The following is a 25,538-nucleotide window of genomic DNA, read 5'->3' on the forward strand; positions in this document are numbered from 1 at the left end:
AAATCTTTGAGGTCAAACCATCACACAACACTTCACTGTGGCACAATATCATGTTAACCTCTGAGTAAAACAATAATTGAAGAATAACAGCATTAGATAATATAATCTATTGTCATAATAATAAAACCAAATACCATAACATCAAAGACATTTTTTGACTGACTCACACAACACTCATCACCACCAAGAATTTACAATATCTTTTAATTGTACTACATTTTGAGACCTTGCTGACCATACATCAGAAGGAATTGTACTAATTAACTTTTTCTGTACAGTACTTTCTAATAATAAGTACACACAATTAACATGATATTCATCCTATATACTGGGTAGTCATAATAAATATTTTGTTAATATGAGTAAGAAATACAAGACTTGTAGCAGATAGTTGTAACAGTGCCTGAGTTAAGTACACTGGGATGATGTACAGTACACCTGCATTGTCCCACCATCAAACTTATTACACAAGTGAATTTATATCAATACTGTTCAACTACAGTATTCTCTGCTCCTAAACTCAATATACAGCTCCTCCCCGACTTACGACGGGGTTAGGGACCCAAATCCAGGTCGTAAGTCGAAATGGTCTTAAGTCGGAAATGCTTAAATAATACATAAACCATCTAAAATGGGTGTCTCTTTTTCTTCTCAGCACCACAAAACTCTCACTTTTAAGCTTGCCAGACATTTTAAAGTGAATTACAGTGACCCCTCGTTTAACGAACGCCTCGGTTAACGAAATTTCGGTTAACGAACTGCCTTCCATAAGGATCTTCAATTCGGTTAACGAACAAAAATTCGGTTAACGAATTTCTTACGAACCGACCTCAACATGTTTTCGTTTGCACTGACCGGGCAACCAACTTTAGTATCAGTCCACCAATACATTAATCGGTTCTAGGGCTTAAATTCCTTACTATTTTAGTAAATATCAAGAAGTTTATACTATTCAATAATTTTAAAAGTTTAATATTCAATTTTTTAATCATTTTAACAATTATTGAACATAATTGAAGGTAAAGTGACTAGTTTAATGCGCGGCATCCAGCCTCTTAACACAGCAAACAGGCGTTAGTCTCTCTCTGTTTTCACTGGAGGTAACATCTTACTTGAGTCTCTCTTCAACTAAATGCTTTTTTTCTGTGTTTCCAAGCAAATTATTGGTCATTTTGAAATATATTTTATATATTGACAATATATAATGCAGTGCAGTGTTGATTTAAAGAAAATAATCTTGAATTACACCAAGAGAGCTAAAATTTTATGGATGAAATGGCGCCATGGGGTGACTTCTCTTCCACCCCAATGCCTTCTCTTCTTCCTTCTCCTCCACCCCCATTCTAAATCCCATCATCATCATCATCATCATCCAGGAGCCTTCTACATACACACCTAAAAGAAAGTGAACTTTTCTACCATTTTTGTTGAATTTAGGAAATTTTCGGTGAGCTGGAACCAATTACCCAAAAACCCATTGAAACAATGGTTTCGGTTAACGAACTTTTCGGTTAACGAACGACCTTCTGGAACGGATTGAGTTCGTTAACCGAGGGGTCACTGTACAAATAAAAATTTTGTCTGTGTACCGACTTTGGGACTCGAAAATACGTAATTTTACCAAATTTTGGTACGACTGAGGCAGGTCGTAGTCGAGTAGGTTGTAAGTCGGGGAGGAGCTGTATAACTCACTTTCTGTTACTCCTGGGAATAACATAATACCAATATCATCCTTTTTTATATTCTGGGTTTAAGTTAGATTAAAACAACGGACTATCCACTCTTAAAAACGACATTAATTAAAAAACAAAAGAGAGAGCGATCTTGGCAGAAGGGACCATAACTGGCTCAAATGTTTTTTTAGTATGCTAGATAACATGACAGGAATAGCAGGCTAAGGGTGTCATGTTGTCAGGAAACAACAGCTGATCATCACGTAACTGCTGTAGTTCTTGCCGGGCTGCTTGTTGCTAGTTCTTGCCAGGCTTGTTAGTAATTCTTCCCGGGCGGCTTGTCAAACTTGACTGCCAATCTGTTACGGGTCTGACGCTTTGGTTTATTAGACGCTCCCTCTGGCCTACTATTGTGCTGGTACTGATGCTGAGATGGCTGGGACTGCTGATGTTGTTGTTGCTGCTGCTGAGAATAATGATAATTTGTACTCGACTCTTGCCTCCCACTGTAATTAGCAAAGTGATCGGCTTTAGGTTTACGTGGCGTCTGATTACGGATTACTTGCGTTGGCACAAAGGCAGATTTTGAAGGAGATCCTGCCTTTTGATACCTTTCAGGCGGCTGAGTTACAGAGTGGGACGTTTCAGCAGCACCTAACAAGGCCGTGCCTATAACGACGGGTTCGCTCTGTTCACATTTTAGCATAGCCTGCGACTGTGGACCGACATGCAACTGATTTTGGCCGAGTGCGCCCTTGAAGATGTCCTGAACGGACACTTCCATCCGACTTGAGGCTAAATCCTGACTTGACTGTGGAGGTAAAGTTGGTCCCTTAACTTGCTGTGGGGAAGCAGGATGAACATCACCAGAAATATTGAGAAGCTGTGACAGCATCTGACTTTGCATTGGCCGCAGGTCAACACTATCTGGGTTTACAGCTTGTGCTTTTGACCAGATGCTTTCGAAGATTTGTAATTTTTGGGGTTCTTGTGAGGAAGTTGTCACAACATTCCCACGTCCATCTAACACCAGCTGCGGCCGCTGCCCCTGACCCTGCTGCAGCTGTGGCTGCTGCTGCTGGTTACCCGGAGATCTACTGGGAAGAGCTTCGGGGCCCACTGCTGGTTGAGAAGGAAAGATCACCTCGCCTGAAATACAGTCCACAACCTTACTAAAATAACTCCTGTTGATTATCCCTTGACTGTCACCTGTGCAGAGTATCTGCTTCCCTTTATCTCTGAAGAATGTCATTCCATCTGACATTGCTTTCCTCACATCAAGAAAAACATAGAGCTGAAATACCAATTGTGAGTTGATATCCCAAGGAACATACGAGTAGCAGGGTATGAGACCTCGACCTGCTACAAGTCCCTGCTTGTAGATCTGACTCCAGGCTGCATAGTATGTCCCGTGGATCACCACATTCACCTCATCAGGAGAATTTATCGCCACCAATTTGCCCTGAAAGTACAGTCAAAAATATTCTTTAGTTAATAATATTATTTCTTATGTTTGCTATGAGAACAAAATGGAACAATAAAAAGATAAATGACTGAAAAGAATGTACATTGTTAGCAGGCTGGATGATGTCATTTACCAGTTAATAGTCGGATGATATCAGTTAATAGAGTGGATGATGTTCATAGACTGGATAGACTGTGATGACAGTAGGTAATTAACGCAATTTACCACCTTCATGTCCACTCTAACACGACTCAGAAAATATCTCTGAAATAACACACAAATATGAAAGATCAATGTAAATTTTTTATGCTTTCTTGACCTCTGTATTTTGGTGATGACAACTTACACAATGGTTTGAGTCTAAGGCAGAAATGATCATAAAACAGACTGCTGCACCATATTATGACCAAGACAGGATATTTCAGATGTGAGTCAGGATACTAGTGTTTATTGAGACAGGTTAGGTTACGTTATTTGGTAATACAGTGAATGATATCAGTGGTAGAGCAGTTATGGACTTGCCTCTCACTACTGTGTCATGGGTTTGATCCCTGGCCCAGGTCACCCGTGAGTAAGGTGTTATTCAGCGTTAACATATTTGGCAAGTCTTCTTCAGGCTGTACCAACACAGGACAATAAAGAACAGACGTCCTCAAACTGAATTAACAGGACCTTCAACTTATACTACACTATCAAGGTATTACGACAAAGAGTGTACAGTATAACATAATGGGTAAAGTTGGCCAAAAGTCTATCTATTCACTTCTACTGTTTACAAAAATAGTTACAAATCCCTAATGTAACTTTAAACCTAATTACCTCAGCAACATTTAAAAATCGTTGTGGTAAACTGAGGGAACTTGGCAATATACACTTCTACATCCTAGACCACCGAAGGGTCAAGAAGTAAATGGCGCTCCTCTGGGGGCAGCCAGGTCAACTGTTATGTTGGCCCATACCGACTCCCTCCCCTGAACCCCACCCCACCGGAATATCAACAAGTTCTCGCCAGAAGTTACTACAGAGTATTTCATTTAGGAAAGGAATGGAACCAGTATTGAATAGTGGTGAACAGTGCTTAAGTCAGTGAAAAAACAACTCAACAGTAACAGCCGAGTGGTACCCAAACTAACCTTCACACAGTGAGGTCCCAGGTACCCAGTGATAACTGCCCCCGAGACTCAACAACACCAGCTAAGTGTTTATCCGTCCACGATAGGGAGGCCTGGGACAACACCTCATTGAGGTCCTGTGACACCAGACCACATGGTGTCCCCATGATGCTACGACTCCACGTAGTGAATGAGTTGCTACAGCATCATGTGAGGTTCCTCATAACACCATCTGTGAGGGAATTACTACACCACGTGATGCCCCTCATAACACCATCTGCGAGGGAATTACATCACGTGATGCCCCTCATAACACCATCTGCGAGGGAGTTACTACACCACGTGATGCCCCTCATAACACCATCTGCGAGGGAGTTACTACACAACGTGATGCCCCTCATAACACCATCTGCGACTACACCCGGTGATGCCCCTCATAACACCATCTGCGCGTGATGCGTTACTACATGATGCCCCTCATAACACCATCTGTGAGGGAGTTACTACACCACGTGATGCCCTCATAACACCATCTGTGAAGGAGTTACTACACCACGTCCCCCTCATAACACCATCTGTTACTACACCACGTGATGCCCTCATAACACCATCTGCGAGGGAGTTACTACACCACGTGATGCCCCTCATAACACCATCTGTGAGGGAGTTACTACACCACGTGATGCCCCTCATAACACCATCTGTGAGGGAGTTACTACACCACGTGATGCCCCTCATAACACCATCTGTGAGGGAGTTACTACACCACGTCACACCACGCCCCCTCATAACACCACCTGTGAGGGAGTTACTACACTATGTGCCTGCTGTTCAACACCTCAGCTCACATGATCTACGTGTGTAAACATTAATCTGTATGTTCACTGTATGTTCCTTCACCTTTCTCTAATGAAGACTTTTGATAAACCACCAATGTATGTAATAAGTCATTTATGTCCAATGTATATTTTCAGCCTTCGGGCTGCAGAATTTTTTCAATAAACCGTTAATTATTATTATTATTATAATTATTCTTGAGGCGGACAGAACAGTACATGAGACAACTGTATATCAACTAATACTGATCTCTTAGTTATATCATCCAGAGTTTATGGTTGCGTCGTCGGCCCCACGGTTTCTATTCACTCACAGAGTTTACGATACATTTTGAAACCGTGTACAGTTGTGGACAAAATTCCCTGAACACTTGGCATCTACTTGTGGGTTATATAGGATTAGTTTACGTCTAATAATGTTGCTTGCATCACATATGTTGGAACGACAAAAAAATACAATAAAATTATACAAAGAAAAATATGAAAAAACACACACACAGACACATCCCCACACACACACAGACACATCCCCCCCCACAAACACACAGGCACATCCCATCCCCCCCCACACACACACACATCCCATCACATCCCATCCCCCCCCACACACACACATACACATCTCCCCCATACACATCTCCCACATACACACACATCCCCCACACCCCCCTCCCCCCTACCTCATTTTGCCAGCGAGGATGAACCTTTCTCTTGCCAACATCGCCATTAGTGTCTCCTTGGCGATGTTTGTGGTTGACGCGGAGACCCGAGGGACTAGGCAGCTGTTGTGGGTCTGGAGGTTGTGGACTGGTGGGGTTGTTAGTCTTATTTGGTTGTTGAGTGTGCGAGGTGTGAGGTTGTGCCCGTGCCTAAAAGATAAAAAAATATAAAAAAGCACAATTGGCAACAGTAAAGGCTGGGAAAGACAGTCTGTAACTCATAGGGTTTTAATGACGACAACAACAAAGTATCGTAACTCTTTATCTGTATTGTCTAGGGACAGTACATTGCTTGTATGGTCTATGTTTGTTGTAGTGTCTGTACTGTATTACCAGCATTGTCTATTGCATCGTGTACGTAACATACAGAATGAGAGTAAATTTGTATGACAATGTTAACCCTTAGGCCCCGGGTGGCGTTCCAGAACATCCGCCTATTTCCGCCATTTTTTGTGGGGAAAAATTGATTTTTTTTCGATTTATTCCCTCGCACGGGGGGATGGGGGGGAGGGGGGGAGTTACTGCCAGCAGCACCCTAACCCGAGGCTTAGGGGTTAATGAATATCTACCTACCATTGTGTTCATCCATATATTTCTACATTACAGTAGGGTCGGGATATATCGCGAGATAGGGTCCAACTAAATCGCTACATATAATTACATGTAATCAATGAGGAAAATAGGGTTAGGTTCTGGAGGCCCAAAAAAGTGACTAAACTTGACTTAACGAGTTTATTCTCTTACTAACTAAAGCACCAATGAACACTAGACTCAGGAACACCAGACTCAGGAACACTAGACTCAGGAACACCAGACTCAGGAGCACTAGACTCTGCAGCTGACGCACCATCCTGGGAACACCAGACACCACACTGCCACCCTCACTTGACAATCCCACACCTACATACACCAAAAACATTAGTTACAGTATTACATCTTTTCCATTATCTTCACTTCACTTTTCACGTCACTAGCAACCCATTTACACTCCCCTTAGAAGTCGTAATCTGCAGCAGTCAGCTGCTTTCTCGTCACTCACTCAGAAAGACCGAGCGTGTATGCGTGAGTGAGCAGCCACGGTGGCGCCTCTGGTGAGCAAATAACACATTTGTTTGCCATGGCGGTACATTTAAAATATTTCCTGCCCGATTTCCCTCGCGAAATAAACAAATTTATCACTATACTGTACATAGAAAATTTTTGGCAGCCGCGATATAAAAAACTTGTTATAAAAAGTCAGGATATGTCCCGACCTACTGTACAAAAACGGTTATAAATCATTAATGCAAAGTTAAACAATACATAATTGTTGTAAAAAAAATTCAAAATTGTCATATTAAATTTACCTGTAGCTACAGCACCTCTCTCACCAAGAAGCTCTGCCCTAATGTACTACTGTATAGTCAAGAGAGGCCACCACTGTACACAGGTGGAGGAGCGCCCACAGCCCTGGAAGCAGTAAATACCCCAAACATTGATGTTTTTTTGGAATATTGAAGTTTAAATAAATAAAAAAAAAGTTTGAAAAGCAGGTAAAATTTGTGGTGTGTATTGTGGTACAGTGAATCAGAGGCTGGTCTCTCAGAGGTCATCCAGTACAATATACGTCAACACAGGACAAGTAATGTAGTGGCCACCGGATCCTATGGTCCAAAATTCATAAGATCTCAAAATCCAGTTCAATCTCGGTCCCATAACATTGCCATATTGTGGGCAGTGAACCTGTACTTGGGATCACAAGAAGATTGCAAACCCCAGCTTATTTCACCTGATGATTAAAACACCCTAACACTAACTTAATCCCCCTCCAGATAACATTAGGGTGTTTAATTACCAGATTCATTAAGCTTGGTGGTAGAGAATCATCAATGACAAAAAAAAAAAAAGTGTGAAACAAGACAGTACAGTACAGGTTGAACCTCGTTAATCTGGGAAGCTTGGGACCACACCGGTTCCGGATTAGTGAAAATTCCGAACCATCGTAGCCGAGGTTAAAAAAGGCAAAATAATACATAAACTGTACTATTACTGTCTAATTTCTTCAGTATAAACACTTTTTCAAAAATAGTTAATGTCACACGCTTACATTTCGCCACATTACAACCACTTCCACTGCTTGCTGGTCTCTTAGGAGGCATATTTATTGGTAAATTATAGGTACAGTATTTAAAGGTAAAACAGTGACAACAGCCACTAGAAGTGAGCTATGACACCATCCCGAACCATCGAAGCTGCTGGACTATCGGGTCCCAGATTAGCAGAGGGTCCTACCTGTAGCAGGGTCCTACCTGTATATACAACCTTTTCCACAGGGTAATGACAACTTACCTGGGGAGTACGTCCTTGATAAGGTGCTTTGGTTCTGTTATTTTGCCTGAGATGTTCTGTAACATTTCCTTCCTGAGTCCTAGACTGCTGCCATCTCTGTCAACAGTAGTTTATGGTTTAATAATAACAATTGCCCACATTTCTACTAAATATAAGTATGTATGGATTTTCTAATCCTTTTAAATTGGTGTAAATTTTTTTTTATTTTCTTTGTACAGTAAGTATGTGAGGATATTTCTACTCATACTCACCACAGGTCCTGGATACTGGAGGTTGTTTCTATGGTTCTGAGAGTCATTGTTGTACTGCTGCTTGTTCCAGGCATCGTGTTGGGGCACTCGAGACTACAGGTAATGGTGAGAAAATAAAACAATACACGGTCTTCATAAATTACCTCACCTATTTTTAATATTAATAAACTCAAAAACTTTATAGATAAGTAGAATAAGACAGCATACAAGGTGTCCATCTCACCCTTTTAAAAATATTATACTGGAGACAGAACACAGTGGGTCTTAGTTTATTTGTTGTCTTTAACACTTTAGGTTATACTGTATTAGGTTCTACAGTGGGTCACTTAAACAAACGGTTCAGGTAATATCATCACGTGTGTTCCAAGAAAATTTATGAAGAGAAAAAATAATACTTTCATATTATAAAGTTGATTTAAACTTTGAGAGAAAATTTAGTGTAAATGAGATATATAAAGAAGCTACTGATCCTGAGCTGCTAAAAGACTCACTGTTCCTTACCTGTTGCATTGATGGACCAGAAGCAGATTTTGAGCGATTGCCGTGGGTGATGTTAACGAGGGCCGCCCAGTGTAGCCGGTAGCAGCGGTGAGCCGAGGAAGGGCCACGCAGAGTCAGCCCGCCGGCAAAAGCTTCGTCGAAGAGAATATCGTACATGATGTCTGCTTCTTTCTCTGCGTACTGGATCCCTAGAAAATCGTTCTCATGGGGTTAAATCATCATCCTCAAGGGGTTAAGCTATAATCAAATGGCTAAGATATCATCCTCAAGGGGTTAAGATATCATCCTCAAGGGGTTAAGTCACCATCCTCAAGGGGTTAAGTTATCATACTCAAATGGTTCAGTCATCTTCCTCAAGGGATTAAGGATTCAAGAAGTCAGCACTGACCTATAACTGTTCCTCTGGCTCCTAGAGGGACGGAAAAACCTTCCCGAACATTGATCACCCGGTCAAACATCTTGAAGGAGACGGTGTGGTCTGGTGGGGTGCTGCCCTGGAGGGGGTTTGGCTGTGGAGGGATAAATATACAGCAACTTATGTTATACGCCACCTTATACATCTACTGTATCCAATTATTCTATTATACAGTAACATATCCAGCTATCTATTTAGTTCTTCTATTATACACTACTTTATCTATCTGTTATAGTACACATAAAAGTACTGTACCTTAAAAAGTAGATGTGGCCGCACTTGCATCTTAACAACTTTTGCTCTTATCATGGACACTTTGTCCAGTTCTTCGATGAGCCGCGACACGATCGCCTCGTCGAGTGTCTGCGTCCCACATGGCTGACGCTCTGCCTTGGCAAAGTCTGAATTCTTTAACCAGTCAGTGAGTTCAGCTACTCGCTCTTTGCTGGTGTGAGACAAATGACGGGAGGGGGACATACACGGTTATTGTAATACTGATGTTAATTTACACAGAAGTTACATTTAGGGAAGACAGAAGAGGTCTGTAGTTTCTAAGTTAACTAAACGCTATAATGACGTTAATTTAAACTAAGTGCTACATTTAGGAAAGACGGTAGAGGTAATATATTAAGTTAGAGAAACATTAGTAAACAACAACACAAGACAACAATAGTAATTTAAACTAAATGCTACATTTAGGGAGGACAGAAGGGGTATATACAGTACTGTAGAGTGAGTCTTACAGTAAGAAATACCTTGGAAAAAAGTGAATAGAGAAAAAATATATAAGAAATAGAAAACTAAAAAAAAATAAGATAAAACAAGACGACCATAGAGTACAGGACAGGGTAGACAACACCTCAACTGTACTTACTACTTCTCGGTACCAAACACCTCGTCCTGGTAGAAAATGTCCTTCTGGCCAGCGTGTGCAGTCAAGTGGTCAAATATCTCGGGGAACTTTTTCTGGTACTCCCCGAGGGCGTCTATGGCCTTCTCTGAATAAAGCCACGTGGGCCTGTCATTGGCACCATCCTGGGTCCTGCGGCTGTAACCACACACCTGTCAAAGTGATGAATTACAAACCTACGACAACACACCTGTTACAAAGACAACATACCCGTCAAACAGGTGCATATTATACGAGGACAAACACCTGTGTGACATTACTCATGATACACAACATGAGACTACAATAAATTAAGACAGTTGAATATAAGAAGGTGAGGAACATAATGGCACACACGGGTATAATACGCGTTAACGACCCTCAAACGTAAAAAAACAAATTACTCGAGGATTGCCGAGATAAATTACCAGGTGTAAATCTTAAAAGGGTCACCTGGGAACAACATGGCATCACATAACACAACATTAAGAGATACACATCACAATTTACCTCTTCATTCCTCTTGTTACTCTTCAGGTTGAGGCCAATATTAAGTTTGTTCTTCATCTCCATCTCAGCCATGAGGTTACCACCCGAAGGAGGAACCAAGAACACCGTCCCCGTGAGCCGTGCCAGGATGTGTGACGACATACCTATCCTCTGGGACGCAAAGTAACCTGAAAAAAATAGTTCTCGTCAACAGCTGTTCGTGTATGCAAGACACTTTATGTCCTTCATCACTTGTAACTTCAACATACCGGTACAGTACAGTACTGTATATTTTTAACTCAAAAGTTTTAACGTTGAGAAGACGGTAATTTTCAGTAACTTATCTAAGGTACATAATACAATACAGCTAGACCCCGACTTACGACTGCTTCGACTTACGACCGTCGGGACTTACGATCGCCGCAGTTGTGACCATTTTTTTTTCAAAATGACACACGCATTTTCTATACCGAAACGTTTCCAATTAATGTAGTATCCATGTATAATTAGAAAATTATGGGGGCCCCATGTGCATTCAGCTGACTACATTAAAGGTAAGTGCTCAGTCACACTGTATCCATTCCTCATTATTTATTACTTTCACTGTACTGTATACATTCCTCATTATTTATTACTTTTACTGTACTGTATTTCATTGTAGATTTTTTTTTATCTATGTCGGACTTACGATCATTCGGACTTGCGACCTGGATTTGGGTCCCTAACCCCGTCGTAAGTCGGGGTCTAGCTGTACATGCCATTTACTGTACTACTGTATGATGGGTAAAACTCTGGTAACTCACAGAAATACAGTATTTTGTTCCTATGCTTACCACAGTGTTGGGAAGACACTGTACAGTCTCACCTGTCATGTATCGGTCCACCAGTTGACCTTGTCTCTGCTTCACTACTTCAAAGTTAGGATCTGAGGCTACTGTCATGGCCACCCGTATCCTGCCCTTGTGGCTGGGGTCAATTTCAATTACCTGAAAGATAAACAAGCTTTGAAATCAGTTGGCAATTCTAAGTCCCACCTTTTACTTATCACCATAAAAGTCTAAGGGATTCACTCGGATGCAACTGTAGCCTGCGGGGACCCTCAACTCCCATCCAGAAACGTTTATAGAGAGACATATGGCACCAATTGCTGAACACGTGACACATCAACACATTTGAGGTGGGAAGAGCAGATAGCCTACAGTACCTCCACTTGTGACCCCACAAGGTGAGCTTCAACACTCACTTTGGTATATACATTAAGAAATATACTGTATCACCTTCATAAATAACTTGACGTTGACTTTCCAAAAATATAAGAAGAGCGTACGGGTGTGTTAGTCCCCACCAGGACCTCCTAACTCTCAGCTGCATAGATCAGTAGTATGATATTGATACTGGATGACTTTATTCTAGGATTCCACCAACCTGAAACTATACTCTACTCTACAGTACATGACCACTCCAGGACATGGGTTGTCTTTGACCTTAGGATTACTCTGTTGTCTCTCTTATCAAACTGGTAAATCTAAAATAAGGATTCTTCTCTCTCATACAGTTTGGGCAATGAAGGCATAGACAACACGTAGAGGCAGTCTCTGAGTTATGAACGGGTTATGTTCCTGGACCCTGTTTATAAGTTGATCTGTTCATAAGTCATAACAGTGTTAATACCATAGGTTAGGTTAGGTTAAAACACAAACTTTCCAATACAAAACAACAATAATATCCCATACTGTACATAAAAATTATGTAAATAAAGAGATGTTAAACAATATAGGGTCATGTAAAAAACTAAATTTTAGTTACAGATTTTTGTGATGAATATACTGGGATCCCATTCTTAAGTTCAGATGTTTGTAACTCAGGCATTCATAACTCGGGGACTACCGGTATAGGCTAAATATTTTTTTCATTTATTGTATAACTACTAAGTTTTCCATATCCTGAACTCTGAATTTCAGCAATATAATTTACTGCAGCAGTCTAGTGTCGCATGAACTACATTTTAGCCTATATAAATGATGCCTAAACCTGCCAACACACTTCAATAACCTTTATTTTTCCAGCAATGTGAAAGTTGAGTAATGATGGTAAGTTTAGGTCATAGTTGTTAAGTTTTGTATTGGCCAAAAAAAATACAGCCATGTGTGACCATCCTACATAACCACTACATACAGTTTTATATGTCCAAAAAATGTTGTCCACAAAATAAAAATATAGTACAGGTATAGTGATGACTGTAGACCAGGAACTTCTCAAACCTCTTTTGTTAAACAAATAAAATAATAAATTATTCTCCCCAAGTAACAAGTGTATATTTATTTCAGATATGGCATCACACTAAAGATCCCCCCCCCAATGAATAATAATGGAACACAAAGAACACATAACTCTCACTGGTGTGTGTGTGTTAGTCCTTGACACTGTGTAAGTTAACACGATGAAGAGTCTTATCAGCCAACTCACAACAAACAATCTACTCCACTTCCCATCCTCTGACTGATATCTTTCCAGAAACATGTTATCACCTATCCTGTGAAGGCATCCTGTCGCTTACTCCCTCACCTCTCCCATACATCCATAGTAAGGGTGTCCAAGCATGAAGACCTTGGTGCGGGGAGGGAAGTACTCCTCGGGGGCCAGATGTTGCTTGTAGCCCGGGTCGTGTACGGCGATGTCCTTCACGATCGTCTGGTAAGCGTATGGCTGAACATTCCTCGACCATTCCTTCTCCAGTGACATTCTCCCACTTGGTGATGGAGCATATCTGGAGAACAAATTTAAAATAATTTTCTGGAGAAATAAAACCATAAATGGCAACTTAACTTTACATATAAACAAGAGAAATGAGACAAGTGGTGGTGGTTGTGGTTTAGCTAATGAATATATTTTGGAAATTACAGAACTGTATGATTTTAAAAAAAAAGTTGGTTGAAACTCTACATATAAAAAGTAATGTTTTGTCTTTCTTATGAATGTTTATGGTTTATAAGGCTGTTGCCATAAAGAGAGAGAGGGAACAACAGTGTGTGTGTGTGTGTGTGTGTGTGTGTGTGTGTGTGTGTGTGTGTGTGTGTGTGTGTGTGTGTGTGTGTGTGTGTGTGCTTTCAGTTTAGGCCACCAGGGAACACAGTGAGTAAAGGTTATAAAAGACAAATGACAGAAACAATAATAATAAAAGCTTGACTTACTTCCTGCCGGTCAAGGGTGCAGCGTACACCAGGATGGATGTGTTGCCAATCTCAACACCCCAACGGTCGTGGTAGTGAGAGGTAAGGGAGTTCTTGTTGAGGGAATATTCTTCCCTTAGGTGACCCTCCATCATGGTCTTCTGCACCTCACCTCTGACCAGTGAGTAATATTCACTCTTGTCACACATGGCTTCCACCTGTAACATAACAATAGTCAAACTCAATATTTTTCTTTCTTATTCAGTGGTTAAGATTTCTCTCCTTACACCCCCCCCCCACCCTCCACATGGGCAGAAAATGGAATGTGAGGAACATGAAACTCCCACTAATGCTGGCTGCCGTCCCTACAACTAATTTCCACTGATGTCAGTTGCTATTTAAAAGATAAGAAGCCAAATGCCAAGCCAACTGTAAAGTTGTATGACAATTTGACTGAATATCTACCTATCTACATCATACACAGCACACACAGGTAAAAAAAATAATGGCATGTAGTAAACACCATTATTTTAACTCCAATGTATACACTGTAGTATACATTATTTATACCGAGACTGTTGTATGAGATGAATCAGTTAATTTATCACCCAGCCTGTACCATCATGCCAGTCATTTTCTTCACCCGCTCCTCGACAATCATGGTACCGGGCATCAACTCTCACCTTGGCCTCCATCAGGTGTGGCCATGACACAAACACGACCTTCCCCAACAGCTGATTAGCCAGGTCCTTGAGGTCAGGCACGTGCTTTGACTCCGTCACGTCCAGTATGAAGTTCTCCCCCCGACTGTTTTGCTGGAACACCTTCACTCCGTCCTTGGCGATGTGGAACTGTAGGAGAGAAGGAAGTGAGGGAAGGAATGATGTTTGTTGCTAGTATGGGCTGTGAGGTCCTATTGAGGTGTGAGGTCCGATAGAGGTGTGGGGTCCTATAGAGCTTAGGTCAGGTTAGGTTAGGTCAGATCAGGTTAGGTCAGATCAGGTTAAATTACTTCCCTTTATCTTTAATGTCTGTGTAGCCCCTTAATTCATCCCAAACTAAAGTAGAAACACAACAGAAAGATTCATAGAAATTTCTGCAACACCCAGACACAAGACCTACCTTATGATCAATATGTTTCAGTGAAGGAAACCCGGCAAAGTAGACATCCTGCTTCACGTCTCGGCACAAACCCTTGTATATCTTCTCTGGCAACATCTCCCAATCCTCTCGCTTCACACACTCCAGCTTGGCGTGGTTAATGGACACAGACAGGAAGAATCCGGGACTCTGTAAACAACACACACCTGGTTAATTAATTTCTAGGTTGATGACGAACAGTTTCTTTCCACTCACTGAGGCTAATAAGGGTTAACTCACATGAATATAATTGTATATAAACTCAACCTTCATTTAGTGATAGTCATTTATTTATTCTTATCATTGAGAGAGTTACATTAGTTCCCGCTGTGGTAATGTACGCTATCACCACCATCCTATTATCACCATTACCCTTCCCTTGCATCATCTCCACCATCATCACTTCTTGTACTACCTTCACCACATCCTACCATAGCCTCTCATCCTTCACCACATCCTACCATAGCCTCTCTCTCTCTCTCTCATCCTTCACCACCTCCTACCATAGCCTCTCTCTCTCTCTCATCCTTCACCACCTCCTACCATAGCCTCTCTCTCTCTCATCCTTCACCACATCCTACCATAGCCTCTCTCTCTCTCATCCTTCACCACATCCTACCATAGCCTCTCTCTCATCCTTCACCACATCCTACCGCCTCTCTCTCTCTCATCCTTCACCACATCCTACCGTAGCCTCTCTCTCTCTCTCTCATCCTTCACCACATCCTACCGTAGCCTCTCTCTCTCTCTCTCTCTCTCAACACCCACCTTACACTCTCCCAAGTTGTCGCTGGTGTAGGTGTAGATGTACATTGGGCCGTGGATGTTCCGTGACTTCTCCTCCTCAGTGAGATCCTCATTACAAGGATTCATGGCTTCCAGCAGTAACTTCTCATCAATAAAGGGAATCAGCACTACAGCCTCCCAGTCCTGCAAAAAATAAATAAATATGAAAATAAATAGTTAAATTATCATATGAACAAAATCTGGGAATGTTTTATTGTACAGGGGGCCTCAATTAGCGGATTTTTATTTTGAGGTCCTCTATTTTTTGCAGATGACACTGGATGTACCCAAGAACGTCTGTGGGTAGTTTTAAAGTTGCAAGCATTTTCTGGAGACAGTAATTTGCTTTACTTGTATTGTATATGTGTGTAGACACACACACATACATATTTACAATACAGGTAAAAGAAATAATTGTCCTAAGGGCAAACACATAAAGGGAATATACATTTCTTTGTACACAAGTAATAATGTACCTCCACCCCCCCTGTCAGCAAATTTGCTGATTTGGCGATTCGCGGCCATTTTGAGAACCTAGCCCCCGCGAATTTGGGGGCCCCTGTACTTATATCATATTGTAGTCCTGAAACATTGAAGAAATTTGTTGCCAAGAGCTAAATAAGAGTTTGTGTAATAACCCAACTTTTACCAATTAATTCAACCATAAATCTTATAAAATTGAAGAATTTTATTAAATTGAACTAATGTGTACTGTACTTGTCCGAGTTAAACCTTTAACCAGCAGCTAAGGAATTCCTCCCCCGCCCCACCTATATGAACAAATATCATGTGCAAGGAACAAGAAACTTGTACTGATGATGACCACTGTCTCTATAGTTAACTTCCACTCATGGTTATCATTATATTAAACTAAATTATACTACTGTAGTTAGAATTTCATTAACGTCACATCAACCATCAACAAGAGAAAACTACAAACCTGTTGTTTTCCGTTGAGGTCCGTCTTAAAGGAGTCCGGGTAGAACTCCTTGAGGGGCGAGTTTTCCTTCAACATGAGTCCTTGATAGGCCCGAGGCAGATGGTTCTTGCTGAGGGGCGGCAACACGGCCAGGAGCTGTTGGTATGGCAGGAAGGGCTTCCCCATCTCGAAGTTCATCTCCATGTTGGCGAAGTTTTTGATGTCGGAGATGTAGGGAGAGTAGTGGTAGGGGTAGTACCAGGACCAGGAGCAGATGCCATTATAGTAGTAGTTGAGGATCCACTGTATACCTCTGACGTAGCTCGTTGCCTGTTCGTGCAGAACTTCGGAGTTGACGTGCATGAAGTGCATCTTGGTCATGTAGTACTCCCTCTTGTGTTGACGGAACTCTGCATTAAATATGCTCTCCTCGCTCTCGCTGGATTCTTCCTCGTCGCAGTCGAGGAACGTGGGGTCGGGGTTGTAGCCGAGCTTCTCGTAGGTCTTACATAGGTCCTCTACGTCGTCGTCGTCGTCTTCCGGTGCTTCCAGCGCACCAAAAGCTCCGCCCTCCTCGAACCCGTCGTCCTCGTCAAAGTTAAAAGTTTCTAATTCTATCTCTCTGTTACCGTTACTCTTGTTAACTTTGAAGGCATTTCCATCTTTCAGTTTCTTACTTTGGAAATATTTTAAATCTGCATTCTGTTCATGAAACTGTTCAACGTCAAACTCTGAAAGTTTTGCCATAAATTTTTCAAATCTGCCAAGGTGTAATTTGCCCCCGTCATTTAAGTAACCGTCTAATTCTGGCATCACGTCTTTGTACGTCCTGTAGAGAATCGGTAACGCTTCTTTGTTTATGTGCAGGTGCGGCAGGTGGGGGATGAAGTCGTTACCCACGAGGAACCCCATCAACACCCAGTCATCGATGATGTTCTCCAGGTCATACCCAAAGGACAGAGACTTGTGTAGCTCCCAGAACTCATAGTTGACATATTCTCGCATTAAGCTCAGGTGGAGAAGGTGAAAGGTGGTCTCTTCTGCCGTGGGTGTGCGGCGGTTACTGTCCTTCTTGCCTCCAAAACGAACCTGAAATAGTTAATAACTTTATGTGATCTATCAGGCACTCCACCTGACAATAAAACACCAAACCTGAAATAGTTCTTATACATCACAAGTTTAATGAATCTCTAGACTTTATTTTCTTATGTATTGTAATGAACTGATGGATCTCATAAGCTTAGGAGCCCCAGATAATTTCACCGGATGATTAAATACCCTCCTGCTAACCTAACCTAACCCACTTACAGTCACCCACCAACAGCCCCATCCCTCCCCCCACACCAGGAAGCAGCTAGAGCACTACTCACCTCTTCTCTGAGTAAAGAGAAGTGAGGTTCATGAGAGGTGAGGCCCAGCATGATGAGGTCAGCATCAAGACCATAGAGACAGTGGCGGGTGTTGGGGTTGTAGTGTGGCTGACTCTTGGTGAACCTTATGTACTCCATAATCTTGTGTTCTCCTTCACCGGGTGTCTGCAACAACAACAACATCATCATCATCACCACCATCATCATTATCACTATTATTATAATTGTCATAATCCTCACTATCATCAACATCATCATTTTAATGTATATCATCTTAATATTAATAATGTCTGGACAAAAAACAAAGCATCTATCAACTTAACATATTTGACTACATGAGGGAGGGGGAAGAAGAGAAGGTGGGTGGGGAAGAGGTAGGGATTCTTTAGTTGCCAGGTTAATGGTTAAGATAAAATAGTCAATAATAAAAATACAGTATGATGTTCCCCCATACCTGGTGACCAGAATAGATGACCTTACAGTTCTGCCATAATCTGTCCTGTGATATCTTGCTGGTGATGAAGTACTGCAGTTGGGCGTCCAGTCTTGCCATGAACGCCGTGCCCGGGGTGATGCAGTTGGAGTCGAAGCGTTCCTCTGAGGGAAGCACTTCACCCATCGCCTTGGCCTTCTTCTCTGCCTCTATTGCTTCGTTGGCAGAGCGGAATCTGATGGGTACAAGGTCAGGGGTACAAGGTCGTCCATAAAATATCTGACCCGTAGAAATAAATTTGACATAAAATAAGCAAGTTTACTGTAGAAATAAGAAAGCCTGACATGAAAATAAGCAAATCCAACTTATATCTCGCACCTGCGACCACGTTGCTGATTCATCTTAGCTCTGGGGGCCACACCATCAACGGCCATGAAGAACACTTCCCTCGGCTGAATTAACCGGAAAAGAACCTGGGGGAAAAATACCAGTATGTTCAACAATTTTTCACAGGGAAATAAAAGTTTGGACAGCATTTACCTGGGTGGTGTTGGTGGTACTGAGGTGGTACCGAGTGTACCTCTGACAATATGTTCTGGGTTCAATCCTTAGCCCGGGGCAGATGTGAGAAAGAAGGTGCGTAATCCAGTGTGACCCGACCAAACATGGCAGGTCTTCTCCAAGTACAGTACAATACTACACTTTCCTCCTGTATTAACACTGTACCATGGAGGATGGTCCTCACTACCAAACATGGCAGGTCTTCTCCAAGTACAGTACAGTACTACACTTTCCTCCTGTACTAACACTGTACCATGGAGGATGGTCCTTACTACCAAACATGGCAGGTCTTCTCCAAGTACAGTACAGTACTACACTTTCCTCCTGTATTAACACTGTACCATGGAGGATGGTCCTCACTACCAAACATGGCAGGTTTTGGTTTTAAGTTAGGTTGGATTAGGTTATATTTAACAAATTAATGTTAGATTAAATTTAGGGTTCCTAATTTTCATGATATGCTAAAATAAAGGGACACAGACCAACACACATATACAGTAGGCTCTCACCAATAACGTTTAATAGGTGCCTGAAAAACACCATTATTAGCGAAAACGTTATTTATGTGACATTAAAATACATGTAAAAAGGGTTTGCTGGTGCCGCTGCCACAAGAATTTCACCCATTTTTTCCCTTTGAAGCCCTGCCTAACACTTTTTGTGAGCTGAAATAAAAAGAATTGCTATTCAATCATCAAAATAAAGAGTTTGAGTAATATAACACTTAGTTTTTGAGGTGCTTGGTGTGATGATTGTTCCGTATCTGAGGGCCGCTAACACTTGCACTGTCTTTCATTCTACAAGCTGACCATTTCACAAGAAAATGCTCTGTTATCACTAACAACCTGTTTCTATCGCCTTTATCATTCATAGCTCGCCTCGCATTTCCATCACTACCGAAATATTTTTATCCAGCACAATACTCTTCTTGGTCTCCTCTAAGTTCCTCTTAATATTTCGCACTGTAGACTCAGGACAGTTCAATTTCCTCACTTTAAAAGTTCCCAGTCATTCAGGTGGCAAATCTTTCCCTCCACCACCTCCCTAGCCCCCACAGGCAAAAATGCGGAAGCCATTATTGATCACCGACCCTAACAACCACTAGTTATAGTGGGGAAAATCTCACACGTGGGTGCAGCGCTGTATTCCACTGAGCGTGTGTGAGAGTGAGAGTGAGGCGGAGTGGACAACTACGTCATCAACATGGCGGCAAACAAATGCTATCAATGATGCGCTCGGACGCTTCCCGCGAAATTTCCGTTATTCAAGAGAATCCACACGTTATTATCAAAAATGGGTACCTATTGTAACTTACCGTTATTGTCGAAAATGTTATTGTGGAAGTCGTTATTGGCGAGAGCCTACTGTATGTCCAAAACAACAATCACTTAATTAACACAATAAAAACCAACATTAACTTACCTCAATATAATGAAATATGTCCTTAAATATTTTTTCTTCTGTTATACGGAAGTGAGGATCATTGTCGTTGGGATGAGAACAAACGTGTATTATCCCGTTCATGTCCAGGTAAAGGTTGTCAAATTCTGGGATCTGAAACGAGCGAGAGAAAGTAAGGAACAATCCTCAGGAACGTAACTCATTTGTAACTACAGTGTAACCTTCATATAATGAACTTATCTTTCTAAATAACTTGTTAGACAGGGGGCTTCACATATAATGGACATTCATATCTATATAGTTGGTTAAATAAAAGTTTGATGTGGTGAGTCTCTCCCAAACAACGATTCTTACATAATAGGTTTTAATGGAGATAACATGAACTAATCTAACCAAATCTATCTAAAATAACCTAGCTAACCTAACCTAAGCCACCCCCGAGGTAACAGCACAGAGGTTTATCATCAAGTACTCAATGACTCACACCTCACCTCACCTAACTTCACCTCACCTCACCTCACTTGTCCTTGTAAAAAAATAAACATATTACTTTTCATCCGCTCACAAGACATCATGAAGCACCTACATACAAAGATCAGTCAATATAATAAAACACAACAAACGACAAAAGCAGAATAAATAACATTAACCAAACACCAATGGTGGGCACAGCTAAACGAAAAGTTACCTTCGCTAAACGCTAATCCACTAACTAAAAAGTAAACTTCGCTAACGCTAAACCGCTAAAAAAAATAGCGGAAGCTAACTCTAACCGCTAACTTTTATTATGTGAATTTAGTTTCGTTTTTTTTTTTTTTAGGGGGGGGGGCTCTAAAACTCTTAAAACAGACCTAGAGAGCTGAAATTTTCATATGTTGTCTTGTAGCTTAGACATAGAGCTTTCCAAAAAGGTATAACATGCCAAGATCAGATGATGATCAAGGTGTATACATACAATTAAATGAACAAATAAAATTAAACATTAGTTTACATTCAAGTTTCTACATACACTTTATAATCTTTATTTACTGTACGAAAAGACAAAGTATTAAACAAATCCAAAAACTATAATACTGTATAGCACAGGTAGCAAATAGCATCATGCCAAGATCAGATGATGATCAACTCATCAAGGTGTACACTGTACACAATTTCACAAATAATTAATTTGCATTCTCATACAACCTATCGGCCTTACTCATTATTCATTTAAATATGCAATACCAACCACATACTGTACACATTATACCAGTCCATTTTTATATAACTTTTTGTTGCCAGACACCATGACATAAAACAATTATTTTACACAACTCAGGACACAAATTTCCTTAACAACACCAATAAAGTATATATATATATATATATATATATATATATATATATATATATATATATATATATATATATATATATATATATATATATATATATAGAGAGAGAGAGAGAGAGAGAGAGAGAGAGAGAGCCCAGTATGGGCCAATAGGCCAGCTGCAGTTTCCTCCATTCTTATGTTCTTATATTCATTTATAAACTGACATAAATTAAAAAAAAATTATATAAAAATAAAACAAAATACGAGATAAATAAGTCGATATAAGCCATATATGGTATAATATCAGAGGTATATATAATTAATGAATAGGCCACAATACTATCAAAATCATTCAAAAACGCATAAAAATACGTAGAAATAAGACAAATAAGAGAAATAAGCAATACCTGATATTCCTTGACTACTTCACTTAGACATGGATATCTCTCGCTTATCCATCGGTAGAATTTAGGGACACCCATCTTGTCTCTGTGTTTATGACCTTCTTGATGAGGTCACACACACCCCAAGGTCAAGAAGAGGCACTTAATAATGACCTGAGTGTGTGTGTGTGTTGTTGTTGTTATGGTGAGAAAATTTATAATGGTGTAATATTTGTGGCGGGTAACATCTGTCATGTTGCTGAGGCTACCACGAACACCACTAATGGCTTAAAACGTTTTGTCTTCTTTACTTTTGCAATCGTTAGCGGTCGGTCACGTAGTACTGGGCAAGTAATGACTATTGAATGTATCTGAACCTGATCCAGTGTGGCAGATTGTTAAAAGAGCTCACAAATTTCACTCCGAAACTTTTCCTCAGTTTTCTGAACTTGTGGCTCCTTACAACCTTAATTAAGATGTGGGGCGGTCCCTCCAGCTCCAGGTATGAACATTCGGTCTTCTGAGATATTTATACACTTCTATTAAGTCATCTCTTGCCCTCTTGTCAACGGTGTCAGCTCAAATGGTTAATCGGCGATTTTATGCGATTTTTACCATCTTAGTTAAATGATCAGATTTGGTTAGGTAAGGGTATTTTAGTTTCAATCATCCAGGGAATCTTAGGAATTAGGTTAGGTTAGATATGTAAACTATGTATTTCCAGTGGTTTTTATAAGTTTTGAACTATTTGGACCTTCTTATCTGTCGGAAGTCACAAAGTTTATATATGTAAATACAGGCGTGGTCGAAACTAAAATTTTACCCAGGTTAGGTTATATTACATTAAATAGCACGGAGAAGATCGTCCAAGTGGGATGTAAAAATTGTTGTCAACAGCCACACCCAAGTCCTTTTCACATTTGCTCTCCATTAATGCTGTTTCATCGTCTTATTGGGACATGTGATACGCCTTCTTAATGTTGGTACGACCTTCAGGTGCCATTCCTTTTACCACTCCTGAAGCTGACGTAGATCTCGCTGAAACTTTTTACCTTCCGAGGAAAACAGGTCAGTGGCCTGTGTAGGATCCCTCCATTGCTTTTGGTGGTCTTGTCAAGGGCTATTTTGAAGCCCAGTACTGTTCTCAGCTCGTGCTGGTAGACTCAAGGAGAGTATTCCGAGGTTAGACAGTTCCAACTACCGCCACCACAGCTTGTATTATTAGTATTATTGTTATTATTATTTTATTACGAAAATAAATATAATTTTAAACCTAGTACTGTCACCCCGCCTGGTCCCTGACATATGCTAGGGACTGTCAGTTGGGTGAAAATGTTCAAAGGAGGGCCACCAAACTGGTGCCTGTACTTAGGCACCTCAGCTACCCTGAGAGAGTGGAACGCCTGAACTTGCCTAGCTTATACTACAGACGGGCAAGGGGGGACCTAGTTGAGGCTGCAACTCTATTAATAAACCGTTTTTTATTTTTATTATTTTATTATTATTACTCAGTCGAGTGTCCTTACTTGGAGCTGGCAGACGCTCGCCCCACAAGGGGTCACAGCTCAAGATTGAAGAAGCCGCAAGTCCGGAAAACTGTGAGGGCAAACTTTTTCGGAGTGAGAGTTGTGAACTCTTGGAACAATCTACCAGAGAGTGTTGTGACGGCACCGAGTGTGAGCTCTTTCAAGACAAGACTTGACCAACACTGGAACGGGTTCAGGTACAGTCAGGAGCCGGTGCATGCCCAGTACTTGCCAACAGTGCGTGACAGAGACGTGACCGGTCGCCCGGGTGGCTAACGAGCCGATCAATTGGTGGAGAGGATAAAATAAAAAGAAAATTAACAAACGTGACCGATCGCCCAAGCGGATAACGAGCCGATCAGTGGTGAAGAGAATAAAAGTAAAAAAGTAAAGTAAAGTAAAAAAAAAAACTCCATGGTCGTGGATCTCCACACAACACTGGACAATCTGCCACCCAGATACTCAGCTGTGTGGACTTAGACGGTGGTTCTCCTTCACACACCACAAATAAAATAATAAACAATATCTCATGATTAAACTACATGTTTTATTGTAATATAAAATATAAAACTAATTAAATTTATCTAATTATTAAGTCTGATACTTATATACGTGAAATATCAGGGAACACAGGAATTTCAGTATACGAGATTAACAATGGCTTAATAAGGCCCAATAGTTTATCTCTTGTTTATCTTTTTTATCGATACTATAGAAAATAATATAGACTCTTCAAATGTCTGTTGGCTTATGGCCTCAGCTTTGAGTCATGTAATATTACAGCTCTTATCACAGACAAGGTTAAGGTTGTTAGATTAATGTTATGGTAATTTATATTAGGTTAATTGTTTTCTGTTAATATGTCAGATTAATGTTATTTCTGGTTAATATTATGTTAGATTAAGGTTGTGTGGTTAATATTTAATAGTTTTATCACCTAAATAGCCTCTTAAAGACCCTCCACAAAACACTGCCATACACCTATAGTTCCTCACAGTTAAACTGGTTCCCGTTGTTGTCATTTACTGAGACAACAGGTGTTAAAATAAGGAGATAGAGAGTTATAAAAGAAAAAAATTCAGTTAAATATTACATTTGAGTGAAGAAATTAATTAACATGTAAATAAACTGAAACCATCAATTGTCTGCATATCTATAATCTTATTCAATTTACGATTATATAGAGATTTACTAATTATCGATTATATTAGCCAAAATAGAGTTAAGGTGATGAAATAAAATAAAAAGTGTATGGAGAAGGAAATGAAAATCTGGTGATAAATTTAAATCTACGAATTAAAAAGAAAATGTAACAATTATTTATATTATTGGGATATTATTGTCGTTTGAGAATTATTTGTAGTTATTAGAAAAAAATAAGAGTTGATAGAAGATGCGAGTGAATATGGTGGGAAAAGTAGCTTGATAATTAATTTAATCTGAAACATTATTCATTATTATTGTTTTGATTGATTTGAGATTTATCTGAAATAATTTAATCAAGTGTCATTGTCTAATAAAAGATGGATATATTAAGCAATATAGACATAATGACGACTTTATATATACGTAATATATATAAATTAAGAGTTTTGTTTAGTATGTGGCGATTTATATAATGATTTTAGATAATGTATATGAATGCTATTGTCAAATGAAAGAGGAAGATTTAGAGCAGTACAGACGCCATGATGAGTGTATATATACGTAATATATATAAATTAAGAGTTTTATTTCGTATTTGGTGATTTATATAGTGATTTTAGATAATGTATATGAGTGTTGTTGCCAGATTCTGCAGCTGAGAGGTGAACATTTTTATCAGTATAAACGCCATGGTGGAGGTGGAGGCCAAT

The 25,538-nt window shown here is 40.3% G+C and overlaps 1 protein-coding gene across 2 annotated transcripts; it reads right to left on the minus strand.

Moving 5' to 3' along the window:
- Positions 1-1,561: 1,561 nt before the first annotated feature.
- LOC121869630 (5'-3' exoribonuclease 1-like) lies at positions 1,562-22,419 on the minus strand. Of its 2 annotated transcripts, XM_042371119.1 has the most exons (21): positions 22,181-22,419; positions 20,480-20,611; positions 18,875-18,969; positions 18,518-18,731; positions 18,064-18,228; positions 16,715-17,782; positions 15,757-15,918; positions 14,971-15,138; positions 14,532-14,699; positions 13,870-14,066; positions 13,244-13,445; positions 11,544-11,664; positions 10,700-10,866; positions 10,175-10,362; positions 9,556-9,745; positions 9,274-9,394; positions 8,886-9,073; positions 8,385-8,477; positions 8,134-8,229; positions 5,767-5,955; positions 1,562-3,135 (listed from the first exon to the last, which is right to left on the minus strand). In XM_042371119.1, exons 1-21 carry the CDS (start codon positions 22,253-22,255, stop codon positions 1,990-1,992), a joined length of 5,145 nt encoding a protein of 1,714 aa, XP_042227053.1. In that variant the 5' UTR covers positions 22,256-22,419; the 3' UTR covers positions 1,562-1,989. The 2 variants fall into 2 exon arrangements, with proteins under 2 accessions (XP_042227053.1, XP_042227054.1); XM_042371120.1 differs by lacking the exon at positions 5,767-5,955.
- Between the last annotated feature and the right edge of the window lie 3,119 nt (positions 22,420-25,538).

Source organism: Homarus americanus, unplaced genomic scaffold, assembly GCF_018991925.1.
Source record: "Homarus americanus isolate GMGI-L3 unplaced genomic scaffold, GMGI_Hamer_2.0 scaffold23578, whole genome shotgun sequence".
Classification (NCBI taxonomy): Eukaryota; Metazoa; Arthropoda; class Malacostraca; order Decapoda; family Nephropidae; genus Homarus; species Homarus americanus.

What these genes read in the sequence shown, in the direction of transcription:
- LOC121869630 (XM_042371119.1), bottom strand. Translation starts at nt 22,255, where the DNA reads ATGGGTGTCCCTAAATTCTACCGATGGATAAGCGAGAGATATCCATGT. An exon ending in ACAACTTGGGAGAGTGTAAG is followed by an intron (nt 15,139 to 15,756) that starts GTGGGTGTTGAG and finishes TGTTGTTTACAG; the next exon opens with AGTCCCGGATTCTTCCTGTC. An exon ending in CTGGTCCATCAATGCAACAG is followed by an intron (nt 8,478 to 8,885) that starts GTAAGGAACAGT and finishes CATTACCTGTAG; the next exon opens with TCTCGAGTGCCCCAACACGA.